At 45.4% G+C, this 26,223-nt stretch overlaps 1 protein-coding gene across 2 annotated transcripts; it reads right to left on the bottom strand.

Annotated features, from left to right (window-relative positions):
* Positions 1–446: 446 nt before the first annotated feature.
* On the bottom strand, positions 447–15,379 carry GINS3 (GINS complex subunit 3). Of its 2 annotated transcripts, none has more exons than XM_083165367.1 (3): positions 15,201–15,379; positions 2,190–2,418; positions 447–819 (listed from the first exon to the last, which is right to left on the bottom strand). In XM_083165367.1, exons 1-3 carry the CDS (start codon positions 15,269–15,271, stop codon positions 589–591), a joined length of 531 nt encoding a protein of 176 aa, XP_083021493.1. In that variant the 5' UTR covers positions 15,272–15,379; the 3' UTR covers positions 447–588. The 2 variants fall into 2 exon arrangements, with proteins under 2 accessions (XP_083021493.1, XP_083021492.1); XM_083165366.1 differs by having other exon boundaries at positions 2,190–2,423; positions 15,031–15,293.
* Positions 15,380–26,223: the final 10,844 nt, after the last annotated feature.

Here is a 26,223-nt window from a genome sequence, read left to right as displayed (position 1 = left end):
AACCATTGCACTACATGACAGCTAAACAGCTGGGGTATTGTCAGGCGGTGAACATATTTGTTTGGCGGGGGCAGTGTACTCACTTGCTTTAGGCTCAGTAATGAATGTATGGTGAAAGCTCTTGGCCCAGGGAGCAGACAGAATATAATGTGCAGAATCAGGCGAGTCTCACCACGGCTACTAGCATGGTGATACAGGGTAACATCAGCCTGCCCTGACCCCTGCACAGCATTTTATCATCACATCCAGGTCCCGGTAGAGACGTCATGCTGCTCTTGGGTGTCAGGGACATATCATGTGCTCCTGAAGTCACAGCCGGAGCAAGCTACTGCTGCCTACTTATTGGTGGGGTGTAGGGGGAACATCCCATGTCCCATCCTTCCTCTATGCATAGAGCAGTACTGGGGTCCCCAGAGGAACATAATCCATCTTACACTAAGCAGGAGTCAGATACAAGCAGCGCCCGTCTGGGTTTATTTATTATGAACAGAAGACACAAATGCACTGGTTGGAGACTCATTACAGCACTGCGGACATCCAGCTCAGGCCATTACCAAGACACACAGGAAGTAGAACAGTCTGAGCTGCTCACGTGTCCGTCTCATGGAACTTCCTCTTCCGATAACTCTGCACCAGGTTAGACGCAGTGATCTGAGCCGCTGTCCCTCTTTCCCAGCTCTGATAGGCATTCAGTCCAGTCTGTCCAGCCCGAAACAAGGCACGCTCCAAATCATCCAGCCGCGCAACCAGCCCAGAAGTGTCCTCATTGTAAGCATTCTGGGAGGAGTCCATGATGCGACGGAAGCGCCCGATGAAGGTCTATCAGAGGGGAGGAAGGGGGGACATTAAGATCTTTCACCACTTAATGAAGAATATTGGCAGAATAAGTGTTACAGCAATTCCATCTGACAGGAAAAAAATTTAAATCAGCTCTTAGGTGTTACCCCAATATCCTGTCCCGTCAGTATAACCCCCTACTAAGGAACGTGAAGGCTCCACTCCCAACTAAACATCACTGCAACCATGAAATCCACCAGCTGTGACATCGCTGTCTCCATCCCGCTGTATATAACCCCCAATCTGCTCCTAATCCTCCATCTAACACAGCCACCAACTACAGATGGCAAGAAGGAACAATGGGGTGAAAGCGCGGCATCCATTACAGAGTACAATTCTATGAGTCAGGGCGCCGGCATCGGTGAGAATCGGCATTGGGGGCATCGGATTTTATGTAACCGTCACATTATGTAATGTGGGGAAACGCTTCATGGTTCTCAGCAGATCCAGGACCATGGCCTCCCCACTGTAGAACATTACCTTTAGTAAACATTACATTATAGGGGTTATTCTGGTTGATTCGCAAGGCTGCGAATTGGAACGCTGGGCGTTCCCATGTGGTAATGGGGCAGCCCGGCGCCCCCCACCATGGGTGCGTGCACGCACCATACGTCTGCACATGCGCAGAAACCCGCAGACGCGCAACATCGGGACCGAACAAACGTGAATAAACCCCTATGTAATGTAATGTGGGGAAATGCTTCATGGTTCTGAGCAGATCCTGGACTATGGCCTCCCAACTGCAGAACATTACCTGTAGTAACCATTACATTATGAAATTATGGGGAAATGCTTCATGGTTCTGAGCAGAGCCTGGACCAAGGCCTCCCCACTGCAGAACATTACCTGTAGTAACCTTTCATGGTACTGAGCAGAGCCTGGACTAAGGCCTCCCCCACTGCAGAACATTACATTATTTAATGTGGGGAAACGCTTCATGGTTCTGAGCAGAGCCTGGACCAAGGCCTTCCCACTGCAGAACATTACCTGTAGTAAGCATTACATTATGTAATGGTGGGGAAACGCTTCATAGTTCTGAGCAGATCCTGGACCAAAACCACCCCACTGCAGAACATTACCTGGCGTAACCATTACATTATGTAATTGTGGGGAAACGCTTCATGGTTCTGAGCAGATCCTGGACCAAGGCCTCCCCACTGCAGAACATTACCTGTAGTAACCATTATATTATGTAATGTGGGGAAACGCTTCATGGTTCTGAGCAGAGTCTGGACCAAGGCCACCCCACTGCAGAACATTACCTGTAGTAACTATTGCATTAAGTAAATGTGGGGAAACTTCATGGTTCTGAGCAGATCCTGGACCAAGGCCTCCCCACTGCAGAACATTACCTGTAGTATGGTCTTTGCAATCTCTGCATTTTCAGGGCTGTCAAAGTTGAGTAGCTGGCAGCCAAAGCAGTAGTAATGAGGGCCCATCTTGTGGAGGTCAACCACGTTGGCATCAGCACTGAACACTGTGCGCCAGCCCTCCCGGTAAATCTTCGGCAGTTCCACAGAAAGGACCCTCCGCTTATTGTCATACAGGCCCTTCACCAACCACAATGGCAGCTCCATCTTACTGCCCTGACAGAAACAAGACCACAGGTTACATTTCACCGTAGACACTGGTAATTATTGGAAAAGAAAAGAGTAAGTTCTGTGCGCCGGTCAGCCTATGGCGGGTACATCCACAGGGGTGGCCCTATACCCTTAAAATGAAAATAACAGTAACAATTGGGATGTTCCCTCCACCTGCGCCTTTTCAAAATTAGAGTACGTCCCTAGGTAGACAGGAACGGTCCTCTTCTCCAAATCTTGACAATAAGTATCTATAACCATACGTTCCTTCTCCCCATACAGCGTCTTCTCTTCTCCCAAATAGACTGCTTTATGCAGGGCTATTGCCCTCCAGATGTTGATGAACTACACATCCCAGCATGCCTTGCATCAGTTTCAGCATGGCCACATAGCAAATCTATTGCAAAGCATCCTGGGATGTGTAGTTCATCAACATCTGGAGGGCCGCAATTGCCCAGCCCTGGCTTTATGGATAGTGGAACACAAATTCCTCTCAACCCACAGATCGTTTTACGAATTAGGTGGAGAATCTGAAGTGAATCAGTTCTCATAAGCGCTTGAAAACAAAGTATGATGGTCCAGAATCTGTTATCCAATGTGGGCTGAAGTCGGTAAAAAAGTCCAAGTCCAGATCAGGGTTATATAAAAATACCAAGTCCTCCTGGACTTGGTATTTTTATATAACCCTGATCTGGACTTGGGCTTTTTTTATCGACTTCAGCCCACATTGGATAACAGATTCTGGACCATCATACTTTGTTTTCAAGCGCTTATGAGAACTGATTCACTTCAGATTCTCCACCTAATTCGTAAAACGATCTGTGGGTTGAGAGGAATTTGTGTTCCACTATCCATAAAGCAGTCGATTTGGGAGAAGAGGAGACGCTGTATTGGGTGACGAAACATATGGTTATACATACTTATATATGTCTGTCAAGATTTGGAGAAGAGGACCTTTCCTGTCTACCTAAGGACGTACTCTGATTTTGAAAAGGCGCCGGTGGATGGAACATCCCAATTGTTACTGTTATTTTCACTTCCATCATTACCTCAGCAGAGGGCCCTATGCTTACGGAGATGTACATTAGGGTAACACATGGAGCGCCCATTACCTACAATGTAACATACAGCCTGCTGTGTAGCTGTGATCTGCTGGCAGCCCGTCAATACGGACCAACAACCGGCACATCATGGGCACCAACTGTCATCATGAGGCCTCCATAAGAGTCAGTTCCTGGGACAACTAATGAAATATATACATATGCCCTCTGCTGGCACTACACAGATAGGATGTAGGTGATACACACTGCATGGCTGTAGGGAATTATAGTATAAGCAGCATGTATGGACTGCTTATATATGTGTGCAGTTTACTCCTCACTACAGTACACAAAGACACAGAGAATGAGCACCCCTTGTCTGCACATAATGTAATCTATATCTGCCCTCAGCGATGTATGGTTACTAGGTGTATTACTGTTTGTCCTATGCATAGGTAGGTCCCTCCATGCAGCAAGGTTAGCCATGAGGGACCACTGCAGCCAGATCCCAGAGTGCAGGATTTACAATGAGTGGAAGTATGTTGTATTACACCCAAGGAATCTCTATGTTGCCCCACACGTGGGCTGCTCTGTGGTCAGAGATGCAGGACACTAATAAGTAACACAGAAGGTAACAATGGTCCTGTCCCACTCAGCTAACAATGTTAATATTCCATTAAAAACAGCTTCAATTGATTATGGTGCTGCTCCCAATAAAGTAACCAGAACTCTGCAGTGAAAGAATTGAATAATTGAGAGCGCTCTGAGGAAGCCGCCGATCGTGTGGAAGATGTAGAAACACGTAAGATATAGTGCTTTCTGGTACCAGTTCTTCACACTTGGACATTTGGCTGTGGGCGGACCCTGGTATGGTGAAGTCGGAGTGCTAACCCATCAGTAAACGGGAGCCAGGAGCCCTTTACCAGCTTCATTCATCCATCATTTATTAGTTCACTACTTGAAAAAAAATCATCTTATGGACAGAAAACCAAACACTGCCTCAAGGATGTGGTAATTATACCTTTCAGCTGCTTGCACTAACAAACTGCCTCTTTGCTAAAAAATTGCATTATTAACCAAAGAACGTAGCTTGGCAAAAATCACTAACAAGCTTTATCAAACATCAAAAGCTTTTCTGCTTTGCAGGATTCAATGACTGCATGACTCTGATAAGTATTCTCCAATATGCCTAACAACCTTGCTTAATATTCTACTAACAAATCATTTGGCATTTATATTATGCTTGGATAAATGTGTCTGCTCTTTCCTAATTGGGCACATATTTTTAAAATATTATGGTGTATGCCCTTCTGTCATCGTTGTATATTAATTTTTTATAATCATTGCTATATTGATCTAAAGAATAGGTATTTTACATATGCCTGATTTCATCAAAATGTATATAATTTTTATCAATTTTATTTTTTTTAAGATTTTATTTTATTTTTTTATTTTTTTTATTTATTACATTTTTAAAACAATTACATACATTTAGATATATTTGACATGCACATGCATGTGCTATATCTCACATATATACACTTATGTTCATTTACATACAAACATTTAACATTTACAGGTCCGTATTCACTAGTCTCAGTTGTTTCTAGTTGTATAGGTTCCTTGATCTTGGAACTATTCTTGGATCCCCCCAAGTGGTATTTTTTCAATATATTTTTCCCACACTTGCCATTTTTAGTTGCATTACTTTCTTGTATATCTAGTGTTTCCATCTTATACGCATAGTTAATTTTGCTTATTACTAAATTTAAATTTGGTGCTTGATTCTGTTTCCAGTTCTGGGCTATTGCTGTTTTAGCTGCAATATATATATCTGATTTAATACGTATTTATTTTTTACTTTTGCTTCTTTGTTATATATATGGCAGTACGGATGGTGTAATGGTTAGCATTACTGCCTCACAGCACTGAGGTCATGGGTTCAATACCCACCATGGCCCTAACTGTGCGGAGTTTGTATATTCTCCCCGTACTTGCGTGGGTTTCCTCCGGGTACTCCGGTTTCCTCCCACAATCCAAAAATATACTGCTAGGCTAATTTGGCTCCCAACAAAAATTAACCCTAGAATGTCTGTGTGCGTGTACATGTGGTAGGGAATATAGATTGTAAGCTCCACTGGGGCAGGGACTGATGTGAATGGTCAAATATTCTCTGTAAAGCGCTGCGGAATCTGTGTGCGCTATATAAGAAACTGCTAATAAATAAATAAATAAATGTGTAGCAATACCATTTGGGGGGTCAAGTTTATTTTTACTCCAGTTACTTGCCAAATTAGGCGTTCAATTTCGTGCCATAGATCTTTTAATCTGCTGCATGCCCAAAAGACGTGCAGCAGGTCACCTCTTTCCTCCATACATCTCCAACATATATTTGGTTGTTCAGGACAAAATGTATTATTTTTTTCTGGTGTTAAATACACCGCATAGAACAGTCTCATGAATTTTTCAATGTGAGAACTGGATTTGGTCATTCCATGGATTGAACTAAACAGGCAGGCCCATTCCCCTCCATCCAGGGACACCTTCAGTTCTTGCTCCCATCTAAATTGGGGTTTGATTTTCTCCTCTAGTTTATTATTCAATATATATATATATATATATATATCCATACCAAAATGTGATTCTGCCTTTATGGTTTTTGTTTTTTATTTTATTTAATAGAATGTTAGGGAGGTTTTCCAATGTGTCCTCGGATGTTGGGGACTCAGCCAGCAAGCTCCTTATTTGTAGATATTTGTAAAAATCTACTGTCAAGATACCATATTTTATCTGTAGCTGTGTAAATGATAGTAGGCCTTCTCCTGAGTATATATCTTGTAAGTTTTTTATACCTTTAGCTATCCATACTTTTAGGTTTAAGTGTGGAATACATTTTGCTATTGTTCTTGTTTCGGTTTGCCTTAATGGGGCTGTAAATTTGTTTTTTGTATTTAGTATGGTGTCCCACACCTTCAAGGTCTCTTTTATTGCTTTGGGGGTTGAGTTAGTTATGTTTCTATTTTTTGGTGGTATCCAAAGTAATTCCTCTGTGTCCAAGTGCCCTGTTAAGTCATCCTCTAATTTTACCCATGATTTTTTTTCTTTCCCTACCCATCCTGATACTTGATTTATTATACATGCTTGTTGATATGTTTCTAAGTCTGGTAGTGCTACCCCTCCTTTTTTTTAGGTCTCACCAAATATTTTTTTGCTATTTTTGTTTTTCCATATGTATTTATTTAGGACTGTGTTAAACCTGTTTAGCCAATATTTTGGTAGTAGTCGTGGTATTGCCCTGAATAAATACATCATTTTTGGTAAGAGGAACATTTTAAAAGATGCTACCCTTCCTAACCAGTTGATCTCATGGTTTATCCAGTCTTTAGTTTTCTTTTTTAGCTGCTCCAGCATTGGCGTATAGTTATACTCTATTAAGTTTTCATCCTTCTCTGCTAAGTTTATTCCTAAATATTTTATTGTATTTGCTCTCCAATTAAATCTATATTTTTCTTTCAATTTCAATAGTTTTCCATTCTCTATGTTCATTGGCAAGGCTTCTGTCTTTTTTATTTAGTTTATAGTAGGATGCTCTTGCGTACTCGTCTATAATTCCCATTAGTGTCTCTATTGATTTCTCTGGTTCCGTAAGCATTAGTAGCACGTCATCTGCAAATAAAAGTATTTTATATTGGTCTTTGTTTACTACAGGTCCCTTTATTGTTTGGGTTGTTCTTATACTCTCCACAAAAGGCTCTATCGAAAGCACGAAAATAATTGGCGAGAGCGGACATCCCTGCCTTGTCCCATTTGTAATGGGAAATCTATAAGAAATTTTATTGTTTATATATACATGTGCTGTTGGGTTTGAGTATAGCACTAAGATTGCATTAAGGAATGTTCCTTCTATTCCAAATTTCCTCAAGACTACCTCCATGTATTCCCAGTTGAGACAGTCAAAGGCTTTTTGTGCGTCAAGCGACAACACCATGAGTGGAAGTTCTTTTTTTGAGAAATGTTCCATTATATTTATTGCTTTCCTTATGTTTTCGGTTCCCTGCCTATCTCTTACAAATCTGACCTGTTCCTCTTTTATCAATTGTGCGAGATATTGGCTAAGGCGATTTGCCATTATTTTCGCGTAAATTTTAATATCTGTGGTACTTGTGAGTTATCCGGGCGCCCGATTTCAAAATCGGGTCGGATCGGGACATCGCATCGCATGCGACCATCGGATGCGATGCGATGCGATGACCCGATTTTTCCATAGGAATCAATGTTAAAATGGACTGAGTCCATTTTAACATGGAATTCAATGGGAAAAAGGGGTCCTTTTCATACCCCTACTATCCAAGTGGGCATGGAGTTGGATATAAACCTGTGGCGAGCGTAGCGAGCCACCGAGCCCCGCGAGGGGACACGGAATACCGCCCGCTCGCCACGCTTCGGGCTCGGTGGCTCGCTACGCTCGCCACAGGTTTATATCCAACTCCATGCCCACTTGGATAGTAGGGGTATGAAAAGGACCCCTTTTTCCATAGGAATCATTTTAACATTGATTCCTATGGAAAAATCGGGTCATCGCATCCGATGGTCGCATGCGATGCGATGCGATATCGCATCGCATCTGATTGTATGCCTTAACTTAAGGCATACAATCAAAAAATCGGGCGCCCGGATAACTCACAAGTACCATATCTGTATTCAACAGTGCTATCGGCCTATAATTTTGGACACACCTGATGTCTTTACCTTCCTTAGGAATAGTCACCAGGCGTGCCTCCAACATTTCAACTGGGAATTTTTCTGACTTTATTGCTGCTTCAAAGGTGTCTTGGGGAATTGGAGCTATTTTTCCTTGAAAATGTATATAAAACGCATTAATATAGCCATCTGGGCCAGCTGTTTTATGTTGTTTCAGTGTTTTAATAGTTTATTCTATTTCTTGCATAGTTACTGGTTTAAGTTTTCTATTTGATCCTTCTTTAATTTTGGAAGGTTTTGCTTATTTAAAAAAAATTCTATTGTATTTCTTGTGGGTTGGAATATATCTTTGTCATCTTTTAAATTGTATAGTTTTTTTATAATAGTCTGCAAAGATATTTGCTATTTCGTTTGGATTAGAGATTTTGTTTCCATTTTTATTATATATTTCTCTTATTTCTTTTTGTGTTTTTTTACCCTTGATTTTCCTTGCTAATAGTCTTGTGGCCTTATTGCCTGCTGTATAGAATTTCTGTTGGAATTGTACCATATTTTTCCTTATTTGTTTAATATTATTGTTTTCTACTTGGTCTCTTAGTTTGTTTAAGTTTTCCAGTATTTTGTTATTTGTTGGTGATTTTTTGTGTTCTCTTTCTATTATTATTATCTGGTTCGGTAATTCTGCCTGTTTTCTTTCTTCTTTTTTTATTCTTGAACAGATCTGGATAATATTTCCTCTAAGTACTGCCTTAAGAGCACACCAGTAATTAATTTGATTGGTTTCTTCAGGGTTATTATTTCTACAGTATTCATCTATCAAGTTTACTATTTGGGTTTTTATTTGTTTTTTTGAGTAGGTGTTTAGGGAAATTCCATATTCTCTGTTTATTTACTGGTGCTGTATTTTCCCACGTGGTCACTATCGGGGCATGGTCTGACATTATTGTTGGGAGTATATCTACTTTTTTTATTTGTTGGAGCGTTATTCTGTCTGTTAAAATTAGGTCTATTCTTGAGTAAGTTTTGTGAGCGTTCGAAAAAAAACATATAGTTTCGCATAGTAGGGTTTTTAATCCTCTAGGTGTCGTATAGTTCTGCTTCTGCTAGCATTTCTCGTATTCTCTTCGAAAGCTCACAAGCTGCTCGTGTTGTTTTTAGTTTCCCTACATTTGTTTTATCCATTTGGGGATCCATTGTAACATTAACCCCTTCAGTGGTGGGTTTTTTTTTTGGGAGCGCTCCCCACTGGGCGAGTTTTTTATGGGGAGCGCTCCCTTTAAAAAAAAACACCACTACCCCCCTGGGTCCGGGCAGCGCCGCTGAACTGTCAATCAGCGGCTGCCCGGACCTGCGCCCCCCGCGCCGCATCGCTGTCCCCGGCAGCCGGCTTGTCATAAGCCGGCGCCGGGGACTTCTATTGAACACCCGGAGGGGAGGGGGGAGGAGGAGGCGACGCCGCAGAGGGGAGGGAGCCGGGCAGCGCGACGCTGCCTGAGATCAGAGTGAACTCAGCAGCGCTGCCCGGCTCCAAACAGTGGCAATCCCGAGAATTTTCTGGGCTTGCCAGACTGGGCACTGAGGCACAGCCCGGAAAATTCTCGGGATTGCCACTGAAGAGGTTAAAGTCACCCAACATTATTACTGTTTTCCCTCCTACTCTTTGTATTTCTTTTAATACTTTCCTAAAGAATTTCTCCTGTGCACTGTTGGGCGCATATACTGTTACTAATGTTATTGGCTGACCTTCTAATATCCCCTTCAATATAATATATCTTCCCTCCTTGTCCACTACCTGCGTTTGTGTTACCCAGTTTAGGTTTTTCTTTATTAATATTGCGACTCCACGTTTTTTACATAGTGCACTGGAGAAATATACCCTTGTGTAGTTATGAATCTGCAGATTGGGTGTATTTATTTTTGAGAAGTGTGTCTCTTGTATGGCAGCTACAGTATATCTATTTTCTGGAGGTTTAAGTATTGGAGGAGGGATTTCCTCTTCTGAGGGACATTCAGTCCCTTTATATTCAAGGATAAAAGTTTTATAATTTGTCTAGTCATTTAGGGGATCGTTTTCCTTTTGTTATTTGCACTCTCCTTACACCTTGTATTGGCTGAGACAGACCTGAAACGTCTAACAATACAACAATTACATTTATAGCGACAACATTGACATTTATAACATACATTTCCTTATACATACACATTTTACAGAACATATATACCTGGCTCTTTAATAAGAGCACATTTGGTCTCTATTTCTTAAAAAACTGTCTTTATTTCTATAGGGGTAGTGCTAGGTTCTACCCATCACCTTATGCTTAATCTTAACTTAATCATAACCTGTTCACATAGAATTTCTTCTCTTTCTCATAGTTATTTATCTAGCTATCCGGCTATGTGGGAGAAGTGGTTTATTTTCCCCAAACATAAAAAAAAAAAAGGAAAAAACACAAAAAATTAGATTCTTCTTTATTTTTCTCTATTCTTCCCTCCTGCTTCCTCCTTTCCCTTTAGGGAAGAGAGGAGGCGGGACATACGTTCCACGTTTTGTCTGCTAGGGTCTTCAAATATCCGTTTCCCCTTTCCTTCCTTTTAATTACTCTTAGTATGGGATATATCTAGCTGTTATATTTGTGAGTTTTATCTATTCTTTAGGTTTTAGTGCTTATTTGTTTCTGAGAATTTAAAACATCTAATAGTGTAACTTTAGTGCGCCTATTTTACATATATGATTCGTTCCATGCCTTATATATAATCCTTTTTTTTTTTTCTTCCCTTTTCCCCCTCCCCCCTCCCCCCTCCATTAAAGTGACTTAGCCTTAGTGGTTTTAGTATATTGTGTCGTATTATAGAGTTGTCGCATATATGTATTTATAACGTTTTCAATAAACAAAAGAGGGAGGAGAGGGAAGAATAGATAGATACCTAATACATAAATAAAGAAAAAGAAAGAGGGGGGAAGGAAGGGGAAGGGGAGAGGGAATGGTAGAAGGGAGGGTAAGGGATTAGGGATAAAGTGGGGGTAAGGGTAGGTACAAAGAGGGGGGGGGGAGAGGGGGGGGTTGGAAAAGAGCAGTTACAGAGGCGATAATCCAATATATTTTGGGGTTTTCCTGGCTATAGTGTTACTAGGTCTTATACTCAGTAAACTTAACCGTTTGTTTACATTAGTCTCCAATCTATTATTCCCCAATGTCTAAGGTAGACAGTGTGTTATAGTTAGTCCATTCCTTCTTTCTCCTTCTCTATCTTGTCCATGCTGACCAGATTTTTGGTTTTTAACCCACTTTACACCATTCCAGTTGAAGTTGTTGGGGTGCTGTTGTTGTTTCTTCAACGTATGGGATTTTCCATTCATGTAGGAGTTGACACCCTTCCTCTTCTGTTACAGCTATCTTAGTTTCGCCTTGGTGTTTAATTATTAATTTAACTGGAAAGCCCCATTTATATGGGACATTAGCTTGTCTCAGGGCATTTGTGATTCTTGCAAATGACTTTCTTTTCATCAGGGTTTGTACTGATAGATCGTTGTATATCTGTAGTGGGCCGAGGGTTTTTAGGCCCGCTGTATCTCTAGTTGCTCTTAGGATTTCATCTTTAATTTGTGGATAATGAAGTTTCAATATTACATCTCTCGGCGCATCTTCTGGAGCTTTTTTTGATTTAGGTAGTCTATGGATTCTGACTATCAGCATTTGTGTTTTTGGTGTTTCTGGTAGTAACTTCTGGAAAGTGTCTTGGGCATATTGTTCTAAGTTTTTTATCTGGACTGTTTCTGGAATACCCCTTATTTTAAGATTACTCCTTCGTGCTCGATCCTCTAGGCTGATTGTTTTTTCTTTTAAGGAAATTAGTTCTTGTTGCGAATTCTGATATGCTTTTACCAGATCATTGTGTGCCTTTGTTATCCCAGGTCTGTTATTTCTTTAGTTAGATCTTGTACTGAGCTCCGGACCTCTGAAGATATATCACTTTTTAATTCTGCTAACAGCTGTAGCATTTTACGTAAAGTTATAGGTTCGTCCATCTTTTCTTGTGCCTCCGGGGAGGAGGGGTTAGATTCTGATGTTGCGGCACTGCTTATTTGGCTAGAGGTTGATTGTCTCTCCTTTTGTTTATCTTTCGGCTTTGTACTTGCAGCTTTAAAGAAGTTTGTTGAAGTGTTTAGGGGGTTCTTATCTCTTTTTGGAGCCATCTCAGTTATTCCTCTTTCAATTTCTCTTCCTTTCCTCTGACATTCTCTCCCTTATTTAAACACATTTGTAGAACTTTTTCTGTTTTAGTCATTCTAGTTCAGGTTATTTATGCTAGGACTTAATAGGTGATGGGGTGGACGTCACTCATTTTTTTATTCTTCCCATGTTTCCCGGCACCTTGATTTTCTGGGTGTGAGTGCTTTTAGTTTCCCACTGGTCATATACGGCTATAGTTTAGGCCGATTTCTAAGGCCTTATCTGATAGCTCTATACACTTATCTTTAACTTTTAAATGCTATGTATCTTCAAATATTAAGTGTGTACTGTCCGGTCCTCTCTGTTTGACCGTCCCCCCTTCCTGGATTCTGTCCCCTCACACAGATCACTTTTATATTGTTGTTACCTGTTCTTTATCTTCTCTCACAGACAGACTGGCAGGGGGGAGTATGTTGACCGACCGTCTACCTCTTTCTATCAATACTCCAGGCTGGTTTTGAACAGGTCTCGACCAGCCCCTGCAGGGAGTCCAACTGATGGTGGTGAGGGACAGTCTCTCTCAGGGAATAGCCAGTGGGAAATAGGATCGCTGGTTTCTCTGTTGGCTGGTCTTGGTGCCGCAGCTTTGCAGATTGTTATGAGCAAATGGAGAGCCCTTTTAATCTCTGCGGGTTGCTTGCTCCTCGTCTTTGTCCAACAGGGACTTCTCTGTATCCTAGTAGTAGCTTCTGCTTTACTTCAGTTTTTGTATGCCGGATATACTGACGGGTAGAGCGGGAGGCACAGGCAGGGGGTACTTTAGTGATATTACCTCCCCCCTACCTATGGCCACCATCCACTCAGCCCTTTAAGCTGTTCCTTGGTTGTAGCAGACCGGCAAAGATGCTTGTTGCTGCAGAGTCTCTCCTGTCAGCTTCTATTGCCGTTTGCTTTTACTCACAGCTCAGCACTTGGGAGCAGGTAGAGCGGGAGGCACAGGCCCCTGCAAGGGGAACTTAAACTTCTGTCTCCTCTTCTCCTTCAATGTCTACCGTCCGCTATCCCACCTCTGGGGTCTGTCTGGTATAAGTGCCGGCTGCAACTTGTCCGGCTCGCTCTCTCCTTCTTTGGCACCCTCAGCAGCTTCCCGGCAGAGTGTCCGCGTCTGGTGCCTTAGCTGCACCTTCAGCTTCTCTGCTTCTTGCGGTCTCGTCCCGTAGCGTCTTAGGCAGTGTCCGCGTCTGGTGTCTGCACCTTCGGCTTCTGCCTACCCGCACGTTCTCTCCGTGTACCGGCACTCTGGGCGTCTCGTGCACCGCTTCCAGCATCGGCATTCGACAGCGTCTCTGCAGCGTCTAGCGTCTGACGTATTCAGTGACGTCCTCTGCACGCCCCCTTTATCAATTTTATTAAAAAAGTAATTCCATTATGTCGCAGTTTTTATTGTTTTTTTCAGCACCGGGTGATGCTGCTGCTGCTAGGGGGGGTGATGCTAAGGGGGGGGGGGGGTGATGTGGTGCTACTGCTGCAGGTCATTTGTAATGACATACACAAGGAAAGGCAGGGCTGACCCAGGTCCAGCGTAAATGGTGCAGAAGGAAGGAAGGTGAATATCAGTGGATGATGGTATGAATTAGATGGAGACCTTTGCCATTGGAATGATTCAATGGTGTTAATGTTGTTATACTCTCACATCGATGGTGGCACTTGAGCGGTTCTCCCGTGTGTCCTAAGCCGGGAGTGATCTATGCCACATAGAGTCATGCCAGTGGGACTTACGACCTTCTTTACCGCACTGGTTCCCTTCTCCCCCGCTTAGGACTACGCAGCGCGAGGCACACATGATATATTGGGGTGTTCTACGCAGCGCGAGGCACACATGATATATTGGGGTGTTCTACGCAGCGCGAGGCACACATGATATATTGGGGTGTTCTACGCAGCGCGAGGCACACATGATATATTGGGGTGTTCTACGCAGCGCGAGGCACACATGATATATTGGGGTGTTCTACGGAGCGCGAGGCACACATGATATATTGGGGTGTTCTACGCAGCGCGAGGCACACATGATATATTGGGGTGTTCTACGCAGCGCGAGGCACACATGATATATTGGGGTGTTCTACGCAGCGCGAGGCACACATGATATATTGGGGTGTTCTACGCAGCGCGAGGCACACATGATATATTGGGGTGTTCTACGCAGCGCGAGGCACACATGATATATTGGGGTGTTCTACGCAGCGCGAGGCACACATGATATATTGGGGTGTTCTACGCAGCGCGAGGCACACATGATATATTGGGGTGTTCTACGCAGCGCGAGGCACACATGATATAATGGGGCATTATACACAGCGTGAGGTACACATGACAATTGGGCATTATACACAGTGTGAGGTACATGATATATTGGGGAGGTTATATAACAGTGTGAGGCACACACATGGGGTACATGTACATGTGATATATTGGGGTGTAATGCACTATGTGGGGCACGCATGATATATTGGGGTGTAACAGTGAGTGGTACATATGATATATTGGGGTGTTGATATATTTGGGTGTAATACAGTGTGTGGAACACATGATATATAGGGGTGGTACACATATGATATATTGGGGTGTAATACAGTATGAGGAAAAGATAAGGGGTACATTTGATATAACGGGGAGTATGTATGATGCTTGGGTCACCTCGGGGATGCTGTCACTGTCGCCCCCCTTTTCCAGGAATCCCAGGCGGGGGAAGCCGCTCTCTACCCGGCATGGCAGCTTCTCCTGGGACATAAGCAGATCATCCAGTGACAAAAAATTCTCCTCCCGGCCCAGACTGGCCTCCACCGGTACATACGGGTCCCACATACCCCAACACAGCTAGAGCTGTCTGTCTGACAGTATTTCCCGCCTTCCGCGTCTCAAGCCTCGCTCTGACCATGACGTGCAACTGTCGTCACCACGCCGCGGGTTCCACCCCTCCCGCAAGCACATCGGAGCTCCCCGCTGCGTTACCATGGAGACATGGATGAGGTTTCCGTAGCAACTAACTGGCAGCTGCTCGCTCTCTGTCTCCTTCTGCTGGAGGCTGCTGAAGTGACGCAGATAGATGATACATTACAACCCTGTGTCCTCGGGCGTATGACGTGACCTATATACGGTCTCTCTGTGTACTGTATGTCCAACAGTCACACAGTCACACCAAAGGTGTATAACTGCAGCTGTGTCCAGGGTAGCCGACTCCGAGAGGTATGCCGGGCCCTGGTAAATATATATATATATATATATATATATATATATATATTTTATAACAGTTTCTTATATAGCGCATACATATTCTGCAGCGCTTTTTTGTAGCCAATTAGCCTACCAGTATATTTTTGGGTTGTGGGAGGAAACTGGAGTACCCGGAGGAAACCCAAGCAAGTTCGGGGAAAATATATTGTGTTCCCACCCCCACCCCCCCCTCAGCAGCTGCAGCACACACATACAGCATGTGCTGACAGCAAGCTCAGCATGAGCTCTGACGTCAGTGAGACGCTCATGCTGAGCTGTCAGCACAGCACATGCTGTAGGTGTGTGCTGCTGCTCGGGAGAGATGATGGGGCGGGGTGGGGGGGAGGGGTCGGACCAGGGTCCCCGCTAGGCCCCTCCAGCAAGCCTGGGCCCGGGTAACCCAGCAGGGGTGTTCCCAGTCCTCAGCTGTGTGAACCGCGGACAGGAATGTCGGCAGCAGGGGTGTTCCCAGGCCTCAGCTGTGAGGACCGCGGACAGGAATGTCAGCAGTAGGGGTGTTCCCAGGCCTCAGCTGTGGGGATGCGGACAGTAATGTCAGCAGTAGGGGTTTTCCCAGGCCTCAGCTGTGAGGGCCGCGGACAGTAATGTCAGCAGTAGGGTTGGTTCCAGGCCTCAGCTGTGAGGGCCGCAGACAGTAATGTCAGCAGTAGCAGTGTTCCCTGGCCTCAGCTGTGAGGGGCACATACAATGACATAAGCAGTAGTGGTGTTCCCAGGCCTCAGGTATGGGGGTGACAGGCACATATAGTGACATCAGCAGTAGCGGTGTCTCTATGCCTCAGGTGTGTGGGTGAAGGGGACCTAAATTGAGCTCAGCAGTAGCGGTGTTCCCAGGCCTCAGGTGTGGGGGTGACAGGCACATATTACAGAAGCAGAAGCGGTGTTCCCAGGCCTCAGGTGTGGGGGTGAACGGCACATACAGTGACATCAGCAGTAGCCGTGTTCCCAGGTCTCAGGTGTGGGGGTGACAGGCACATACAATGAAATAAGCAGTAGTGGTGTTCCCAGGCCTCAGTTATGGGGGTGACAGGCACATATAGTCACATCTGCACTGCAGTAGACGTGTCTCTAGGCCTCAGGTGTGGGGGTGAAGGGGACCTACAGTGACCTCAGCATTAGCAGTGTTCCCAGGCATCAGGTGTGGGGGTGACAGGCACATACAATGAAATAAGCAGTAGTGGTGTTCCCAGGCCTCAGTTATGGGGGTGACAGGCACATATAGTCACATCTGCACTGCAGTAGACGTGTCTCTAGGCCTCAGGTGTGGGGGTGAAGGGGACCTACAGTGACCTCAGCATTAGCCGTGTTCCCAGGTCTCAGGTGTGGGGGTGACAGGCACATACAATGAAATAAGCAGTAGTGTCGCAAAAATACTAGCCAGTAGACTCGCCCCTATTCTGCCTTCCCTCATTCACCCCGACCAAGTCGGCTTCGTTCCAAATAGGCAAGCCGCGGATAACACCAGACGACTCATTAACCTCATACACCTTACAAATAATAGATCCTCACCAACTCTTGTGGCAGCCCTCGACGCTGAGAAAGCCTTTGACAGGGTAGCTTGGCCCTTCATACAACAAACCCTTATGGCCATCGGCCTACACGGCGCCTTTTACAAAGGTATATCAGCCCTCTACCATAACCCTTCAGCGTCTGTCCTTGTTAACGGATTAATCTCAGATCCTCTTCTCATTAGAAATGGTACCCGCCAAGGTTGCCCTCTCTCCCCCCTACTATTTGCCTTGATTATGGAGCCACTAGCGGCTAGAATTAGATTAAGCCAAAACATATCAGGTATCACCGTAGGTAACCGACACCACAAGATTGCACTATATGCTGATGATGTCATATTGACCTTAACCGACCCCTGTGCTTCCCTTCCAAACCTATTAGAAGAAATCAAAACCTACAGCCAACTCTCAAATTACAAAATCAACACTGATAAAACAGAATTACTAGCTCTACATATCCCAAACCCAGACCTCAGACTTCTGCAAGCCACCTTCCCGTTTAGATGGCAAACTGACAAACTCAAATACCTGGGTATCTACTTAACCAAATCCTACTCTAGCCTCTATACAGCCAACTTCCCCAGACTACTCTCCTCCATTAAAACAGACCTTGCCTCCTGGACTAAACATTATATATCTTGGTTTGGACGCATGTCAGCAGTTAAGATGACTCTATTACCCCGCCTATTATACCTATGGCAAACTCTTCCTATACACATGCCCAGTATCATACTTAAAAAGCTCCAAACAGACATCACCATGTTCATATGGGCAGGGAAAAAGCCTAGGGTAAGAATGCGACTCCTACACAAGCCTCGTTCTGCAGGAGGTCTCGGAATCCCTGACCTATTGAAATATTACAGAGCCACCCAACTAACTGCATGTGTCCTATGGCATGCTCCACCAGAACACAGAGTCTGGACACATATAGAAGCAGCTTCTCTCCAAATGTACTCTCCTTATAGCCTTCTTTGGACCCCTCAGAGACAACGCCCACGAAACCCCAACATATTACCCACTATTCGCTTTACCCTATCCATATGGGACCTCTGCTCCCGGCTTTATCAGCTCCGATCTTTCCACCCCCTCCTAATCCCTTTATGGAACAACCCTAATTTTGCTCCAGGTATAAACCACCAAACATTTGACTCTTGGACCCGCAAAAATATCCTATTTCCATTAGACATTGCTCCCCTTAACGCGTTCCCCTCATTTGCAGATTTACAAGCCCGCTTCGCCTTCCCCAACTCAGCATTCTATCAATTTCTACAGTTACGCCACTTTCACAACTCAATAACTAAGCATCCCCTGACGAGAGACAAAACCACTCTAGAGTCCCTCTGCCAGTCTCATCACACGACCAAAGGATTGCTCTCTACTATCTATCAAGCCTTACTCACACAATCCCCTCCCCAAAAAGAGCCCCACGAAATAGCATGGGAACAGGAGATAGGGGAGACACTAACTATCGAAGACTGGACAGAAATCAGAACGGAAATCACCAAAAGCTCTATATCAGTACGAATAAAAGAAAACTCCTACAAGATATATTGCAGATGGTACCTGGTCCCTTCCCGTCTCCACTCATTCTACCCCTCCTCTTCCGATAGATGTTGGAGGCTATGCGGACATCGTGGAACCCTGCTGCATATATGGTGGAGTTGCCCCCACATCCGATGTTACTGGACTAAAATTCATAAACTAATATCCGACGTTCTTGATATCACAATCCCAAGCTCCCCCTATTGTCCCGTCCTACCCCTCAAGCTCTTAGTCACCAACAAAAGCTAGCCAAACATATTCTGAACACAGCCAAATGTCAAATTGCATCAAATTGGAAAGCCGTTACACCCCCCACAACAGTTGCCACTATTAATGCAATATGGCAAACCTACAGACTAGAACGAATTACCGCAATTCTACACGATACTCCTCACCTCTTCATTAAAACCTGGTCACCATGGACCGCACACTTTGGGGCCGAACCCCCTCTAAGCACTATATGAGTACACCCATACTCTCATACTAGTCCATATCAATGTAAACTCAACATACACAAACTGAGCCAGCCGGCTAACCCCCCTCCCCCCCCCCTCTACCACCCCTCTCTCCCTTCCTACCCCTCCCAGAAATATTCCAAAATACAACACACGTTTGAGTGCTATCTTTAAATGACATTTCTAACCACAACTTACTATCATATTACTTTGACTTCTCTATCCTGTGAAGTCCATCTACAGGCACTCGTCTAGTGTTCTAAATGTCCCAATGTACAATGTATTGTTTGATATGCTTTGTGCAGTCTTTGTGCAGTATGTGCACTGGATGTACAACTGTATTGTTTGCAACTTCATTGTTTGTACATTGTTTCTTTTTTGCCCACTTTAAAGAAAAATAAAAAAATTATTCTCAAAAAAAAAAAAAAAAAATAAGCAGTAGTGGTGTTCCCAGGCCTCAGTTATGGGGGTGACAGGCACATATAGTCACATCTGCACTGCAGTAGACGTGTCTCTAGGCCTCAGGTGTGGGGGTGAAGGGGACCTACAGTGACCTCAGCATTAGCAGTGTTCCCAGGCATCAGGTGTGGGGGTGACAGGCACATACAGTGACACCAGCAGTAGCAGTGCCAGGCCTCAGGTGCGTGGGTGACAGGCACATACAGTGGCATCAGCAGTAGCACTGTTCCCAGGTCTCAGGTGTGAGGTGAACATATGATGACATAAGCAGTACCGGTGTTCCCAGGCCTCAGGTGTGAGGTGCACATACAGTGACATCAACAGTAGCGGTGTTCCCAGGCTTCAGGTGTGGGGGTGACAGGCACATACAGTAACATAAGCATAAGCGGTGTTCCCAGGCCTCAGGTGTGGGGGTGACAGGCACATACAGTGACATCAGCATTAGCAGTGTTACCAGGGCTCAGCTGTGAGGTGAACATATGATGACATAAGCAGTAGCGGTGTTCCCGGGCCTCAGGTGTGGGGGTGACAGGCACACATAGTAACATAAGCAGAAGCGGTTTCTCTATGCCTCAGGTGTGGGGGTGACAAGCACATACAGTGACATCAGCAGTAGCAGTGCCAGGCCTCAGGTGTGGGGGTGACAGGCACATACATTGACGTCAGCAGTAGCACTGTTCCCAGGCCTCAGGTGTGAGGTGAACATATGATGACATAAGTAGTAGCGGTGTTCCCAGGCCTCAGGTGTGAGGGTGACAGGCACATACAGTGACATCAGCAGTAGCCGTGTTCCCATGTCTCAGGTGTGGGGGTGACAGGCACATACAATGACATAAGCAGTAGTGGTGTTCCCAGGCCTCAGGTATGGGGGTGACAGGCACATATAGTGACATCATCAGTAGCGGTGTCTCTATGCCTTAGGTGTGGGGGTGACGTGCACATACAGTGACCACAGCAGTAGTGTTGTTCCCAGGCCTCAGGTGTGGGGGTGACATGCACATACAGTGACCACAGCAGTAGTGGTGTTCCCAGGCCTCAGGTGTGGGGGTGACAGGCACATACAGTGACATCAGCAGTAGCAGTGTTCACAGGCCTCAGGTGTGGGGGTGACAGACACATTCAGTGACACCAGCAGTAGCAGTGTTCTTAGGCTTCAGGTGTGAGGGTGACAGGCACATCAGCAGTAGTAACATAAGCAGAAGCGGTGTTCCCAGGCCTCAGGTGTGGGGGTGACAGGCACATACATTGACATCAGCAGTAGCACTGTTCCCAGGCCTCAGGTGTGAGGTGAACATATGATGACATAAGCAGTAGAGGTGTTCCCAGGCCTCAGGTGTGAGGGTGACAGGCACATACAGTGACATCAGCAGTAGCCGTGTTCCCATGTCTCAGGTGTGGGGGTGACAGGCACATACAATGACATAAGCAGTAGTGGTGTTCCCAGGCCTCAAGTATGGGGGTGACAGGCACATATAGTGACATCATCAGTAGCGGTGTCTCTATGCCTCAGGTGTGAGAATGACGTGCACATACAGTGACCACAGCAGTAGCGGTGTTCCCAGGCCTCAGGTGTGGGGGTGACGTGCACATACAGTAACCACAGCAGTAGCGGTATTCCCAGGCCTCAGGTGTGGGGGTGACAGGCACATACAGTGACATCAGCAGTAGCGGTGTTCACAGGCCTCAGGTGTGGGGGTGACGGGCACATACAGTGACCACAGCAGTAGCAGTGTTCCCAGGCCTCAGGTGTGGGGGTGACAGGCACAGTGACATCAACAGTAGCAGGCCTCAGGGTGGCGGACACCCACAGTGATGTCAGCAAACTCGGCAGCCAAATACGAATCACCCCCATCGGAAAATAAATTTTTCCCTAAAAGTCAGTGATAGCAGTTTTATGTTCATCAGCGGTCTAACAATCCACCACAAAGTGCCAGCAACTTCTTGCTCTGCTTGGTCTAGCTTCTCACCTCCTATGAATAGCCACATGGTGGCAACTTCTGATTTATTCCCGACCAAGTCTCTCTTACTCAGCTGTTCCAAGAGGGCACGTCTCTCTCTCACTCAGCTGTTCCCTATGGCCATCTGATTTATCCATGACCACATCTCTCTCATTCAGCTGTTCCTGGTGACCACATCTCTGTCACCCAGCTGTTCTTGGTGGCTGCATCTATTTTATCACTGACCATGTCTCTCTTACCTGTTGCTCAGTGGGGGCCACGTTCCTCTTATGCAGCTGTTTACAGTGGTCACCTCTAGTTTATCCCTGACCATGTCTCAAACTCAGCTGTTCCCAGTGGCCACCTCTGATTAATCTCCGGTTGTGTATCCAAGTGGCCTAAACAGTAGCAGTGGGAAGTCCACAGTTTCCTGCATGGCATGTACACATTACTCATCCACACTGGTTCTGTCTGAGCACAAGCTGTATCCTATTGGGACCACAGTGTAGAAATGATGTGGTCCTGCCAACCTGTGAATACTGAGAGTGATATTTTGTTGGTAACTCTTAGGAGACATCTCTCCATTTAGATTCTATAGACCCTGTCCCCACTCTACTAATCATTCTTCCACTATGTAACACACACAATATTGTGATGATCCTCCTCTGAGCACCCACACCTGGATCATCAGGGGTAGACACCCCAAAATTCCTAAATATAGCCCAGAGACAAAGACACTCTCTAACCTGAGATAATGGCGTTTCCCAATACGGATTCGGCATGAAAAGCCGGCGGTCGGGATCCCGGCGTTCAAAATCCCGACGCCGGAATCCCAAACACCGAAATCCCGACAAGGGGGGGACGTGGATCGCCCCCCCTTGCGGGCTCCCTGCGCTCGCCACGCAGCGGGCCCGGTGCCTCGCTACGCTCGGCACACTAATTTATTCTCCCTCCGAGGGTGTCGTGGACACCCACGGGGGGAGAAAGTGTCAGGATTTTGGTGTTCGGGATTCCGGCGTCGGGATTTTGAACACGGGATCCCGACCGCCGGGATTTAAACTGCATCCCCCCAATACAGTCCACTACCTGCAATCTCATGGGAGCCGTGCTTCTCACACTAATGGAGCCATCCACATGACTGTGTGTTCTATAGTAATAGAACGGGACTTTATTAGATACCTGCTGTATGCCTGCGGTGGGAAATAGTCCCTTGTTTTTATAAGTGTTGCACCTATCAGTGCATATACCCCTGAGCCGGATATGTGTCACGGTGATGTACTGTATGGTGATGTTTATTGCATGTGTGTAATATCTTGTTGTCCAGTGTAGGCCCAGCCAGGTGACTGTCCTGTATGAGTGATACACAGGGCTTTATTCTGGTTCATTCCTTCAGGTATGTGTACACACGCATCCAACCGATCCACAAACACGGTGAGCGAAGTCACGCCTACAAGGCCACCGATTCCGTTTGGATGGACCAACACACAAAGGGGAGTGGCAAACGAATGCACGTACGCTCCCGTGTGCATACGGCACTTACAATGTCCACACGGACTTCCAGCGTGCGGATGGCTGGACAACCGGCACGATTCCACACGGAACTCATGCTCGAACCCATTACCCAAAGTGTATGTTGTTTATTGCATTCAGATAACTAATAGCCTACCTCAATTGCAATTAAAATTAACCCTTACTACATGTCATTTCTGTTTGTTTGAATTGGCCACTTTCCTAAGCAGCGGTGTTTATGTGTCACACAATTTGGTCTATTTCACCTGTACACCACTAATAGATTATGCTTATTGCATACTGATTAAAGGGCACATTACAGCTAAATCGCAAATATTAAGTATCACCTAAATGTATTAAAGGGGGACCGCAGCAGGAATCTCCGATCCCTGCTGCGATCCCCCCTGCAGCCCTCCGGCCGCATGGCCCATAGGTTTCTATGGGGGATGCGAAGCTTCGCACCCCTGGGCTATCGCCATTCTGGGATGGCGATAGCCCATTGTAGCCTATGGCTACACATCACACTGCCCGAGCGTCAGTGCGGTCAGCTGGGTCACGGGGGGGTCAGTGCGTAACTGCGCATGCGCAGACCCCCCCGGCTCCGGCCATCGCAGGGACAGGCTCCTTTCAGAGCCCTGTCCCTGCGCCCTCAAACTTAATACATTCAGGTGATATGATCACATTTTACAGTGCGGTAATATTCCACCCAAATCGCATTGTAAATGCAATCTTGATAAATGTGCCCCTAAATCTGTATAACTCTTAAGGGCCCCACACACAGCACAATTTTCAGGCATTTTCTGAGCGATTTTACTAATTCGCTCAGAAAATGCCTGAAAATGCATGTAAATCGCTGTGTATATAGCCCACACAGTGTTTTACATGCGCGCACCCGCCGTTCTGAATCTGCCCAAGATTCAGAAAGGACGGGCTGTACAATTCAGAGCAGTCGCTCAGAAAGCTCCTGCTCATCTCCAGCATGTGTGGCCGCGGGCAGATGAGCAGGGCTGTTCTGAGCAACTGAAGCCGCACTGGACACCGCCCGCATGACACCGCAGCTGCACGCACCTGAGGATGCCGGACACCGCCGCCGACACTGGACATCGCCGGAGACCGCCGGACACCGCCGCCGAGCTGATGACGTCACACCGCCGGAGACCGCCGCCCCTCCGCGATGATGGACTCCGGAGTTGGTAAGTATTTTTTTTTTTATTCCCACTGTGCCACCAATGTTTGGGGGGTGAAAGTCTCTTTACTTCATGTGAGACATCTTGCTTTCATTATCTCCAGCATTCTGCTTTTACTGGCCATTGTATTTGTATTTTGTTATGATGATGACAGGAGCTAAAATTCACTAATCTAGTTCAACTGATCTGCATTTCAAAGAAATCTCATTTAGCTGCAACTTGAAGGCTTGGAGGATAAAGTCATTTTATTGAAGCTTTTGTTGCATTCTTCGTTAATTTATATGGTCAAGATTGAGCTTTGCTAAGTTAAAGAAGCATGCATGTTATAAAGGGCATTAAAATACAACAATAATGTCTAGATTTTAAACTGAGAGTAATTAAATTTTCAGCAGTGTGTTATATAAATCACATACACTTGTGTATACTATTGTAACCAATTTTTATGGTGGCATGGTATGTATGTGTATATATGGGATGCGGTCATCTATTAGAATGAACTTAGGTCTACAGTCATTAGGTCGACCCCACTAGGTCGACTGGCAGGAAGGTCGACCTGACTTAAGGTCGACATGGGCCAAGGTCGACATGACTTAAGGTCGAATTTGCATAAAGGTCGACATGAGGAAGGTCGACTGGTCATAAGGTCGACATGGGTTTTTCACTGTTTTTTGAGCCGACATGTGCCGACAGGCGGTATTTCATGCCCTACCATCCACTAGGGCGTGGTGGGAGAATAAAATAGTGTGCCCGAAGCATTGCGAGCAATGCGAGGGTCCGATTCTCATTGCCAACTGTGTCCATGTCAACTGTGTCGACATTCGGATAAAAAAACAGCGAAAAACCCATGTCGACCTTATGACCAGTCGACCTTTCTCATGTCGACCTTTATGCAAATTCGACCTTAAGTCATGTCGACCTTGGACCATGTCGACCTTAAGTCAGGTCGACCTTCCTGCCAGTCGACCTAGTGGGGTCGACCTAATGACTGTAGACCTAAGTTCATTCTGACAGATGTCCCGATTCCGTATATATATACTGTGTGTGTATGTATGTATATATATATATATATATATATATATATATATATATATATATATATATAGTGCAATTTGATGACATGTGCGGCTGTGTGCTGAATCTCCCAATTTGAATCTCTGACACAAATCTCTCAGTTTGTGGCTCATTGTCTGAAATGAGCTACAAGAGTGAAATCTCTTGTGCTGAATCTCCCGTTATGTATCTCTGGCACACATCTCTGCGTATGTAGGGCCCTTTACACTGCTGTAGCCATTATCTAATCTACTTGTAATTGTGTGTAGTATTGGGCTAACATACCAAAAGAACTTGTGTATTAAGATTTGAGTAAGCAAATTTCCTCATATTAGCAAATGCTAATAAATAAATAAATATGAATAGTGGCGCATTTGTGTGTTAAAGCAGTGAAATATACAAGCGATAGGAAGGCACGCAGAGTAGTGTAAGAGGTTAAACTTGCAAAGTATGCTTCCCGTGTTGTTGTCAAGTAAGTAGATAATTGATAAACGAGAGAAACCTCTATGCTGCTGGGGAGTGTATTGAGTGCAGCTGAATGTTTTTTAGCCATTGTGCATGTTGATTGCCTGGGCGAATGCGGGCCCGATCATGCGGTTGGTCAACGAAACTTGAGACTTGCTTTTTTCATATGAGAAGTTCCGACTGCTCAGAGACTCGTGCGAGGCGTACGCCCAGCACTTTTGTTGTCACCACCCACATGTCCGCCCCGGTTAACCCCCAGTTTTGCCCACTTTTGATGCCGCGCCCTGTGATACACCCACATTACGCTAACTGTGTCCGACCGTGCAAGGCTTAGTGTTTCATCCAGTCACGGTGGTGGGCGGCCGTACATGCGCATAGCGAACGGAACGCATGAGCAGTTGGCTGAAAAACACGCTCCGTCCGAATTCTTATCTGTCTGACTCAATCAGAATAAGGCCCAGAATCCTGGGAGTTTGGAAGGTTTC

Source organism: Crinia signifera, chromosome 11 (genome assembly GCF_055691185.1).
Source record: "Crinia signifera chromosome 11, ASM5569118v1, whole genome shotgun sequence".
Taxonomy (NCBI): Eukaryota; Metazoa; Chordata; class Amphibia; order Anura; family Myobatrachidae; genus Crinia; species Crinia signifera.
The sequence above is the reverse complement of the archived record's forward strand: the minus strand, read 5'-3'. Positions and strand labels throughout refer to the sequence as shown.

Bases quoted from the DNA above. Each gene is read 5' to 3' on its own strand.
- GINS3 (XM_083165366.1), bottom strand. From the start codon at position 15,198: ATGTGGGACCCGTATGTACCGGTGGAGGCCAGTCTGGGCCGGGAGGAG. The intron at 2,424-15,030 runs GTGACCCAAGCA...TGTTTCTGTCAG, and splicing joins ACAGTGACAGCATCCCCGAG to GGCAGTAAGATGGAGCTGCC. The intron at 820-2,189 runs GTAATGTTCTGC...CCCCTCTGATAG, and splicing joins TTGCAAAGACCATACTACAG to ACCTTCATCGGGCGCTTCCG.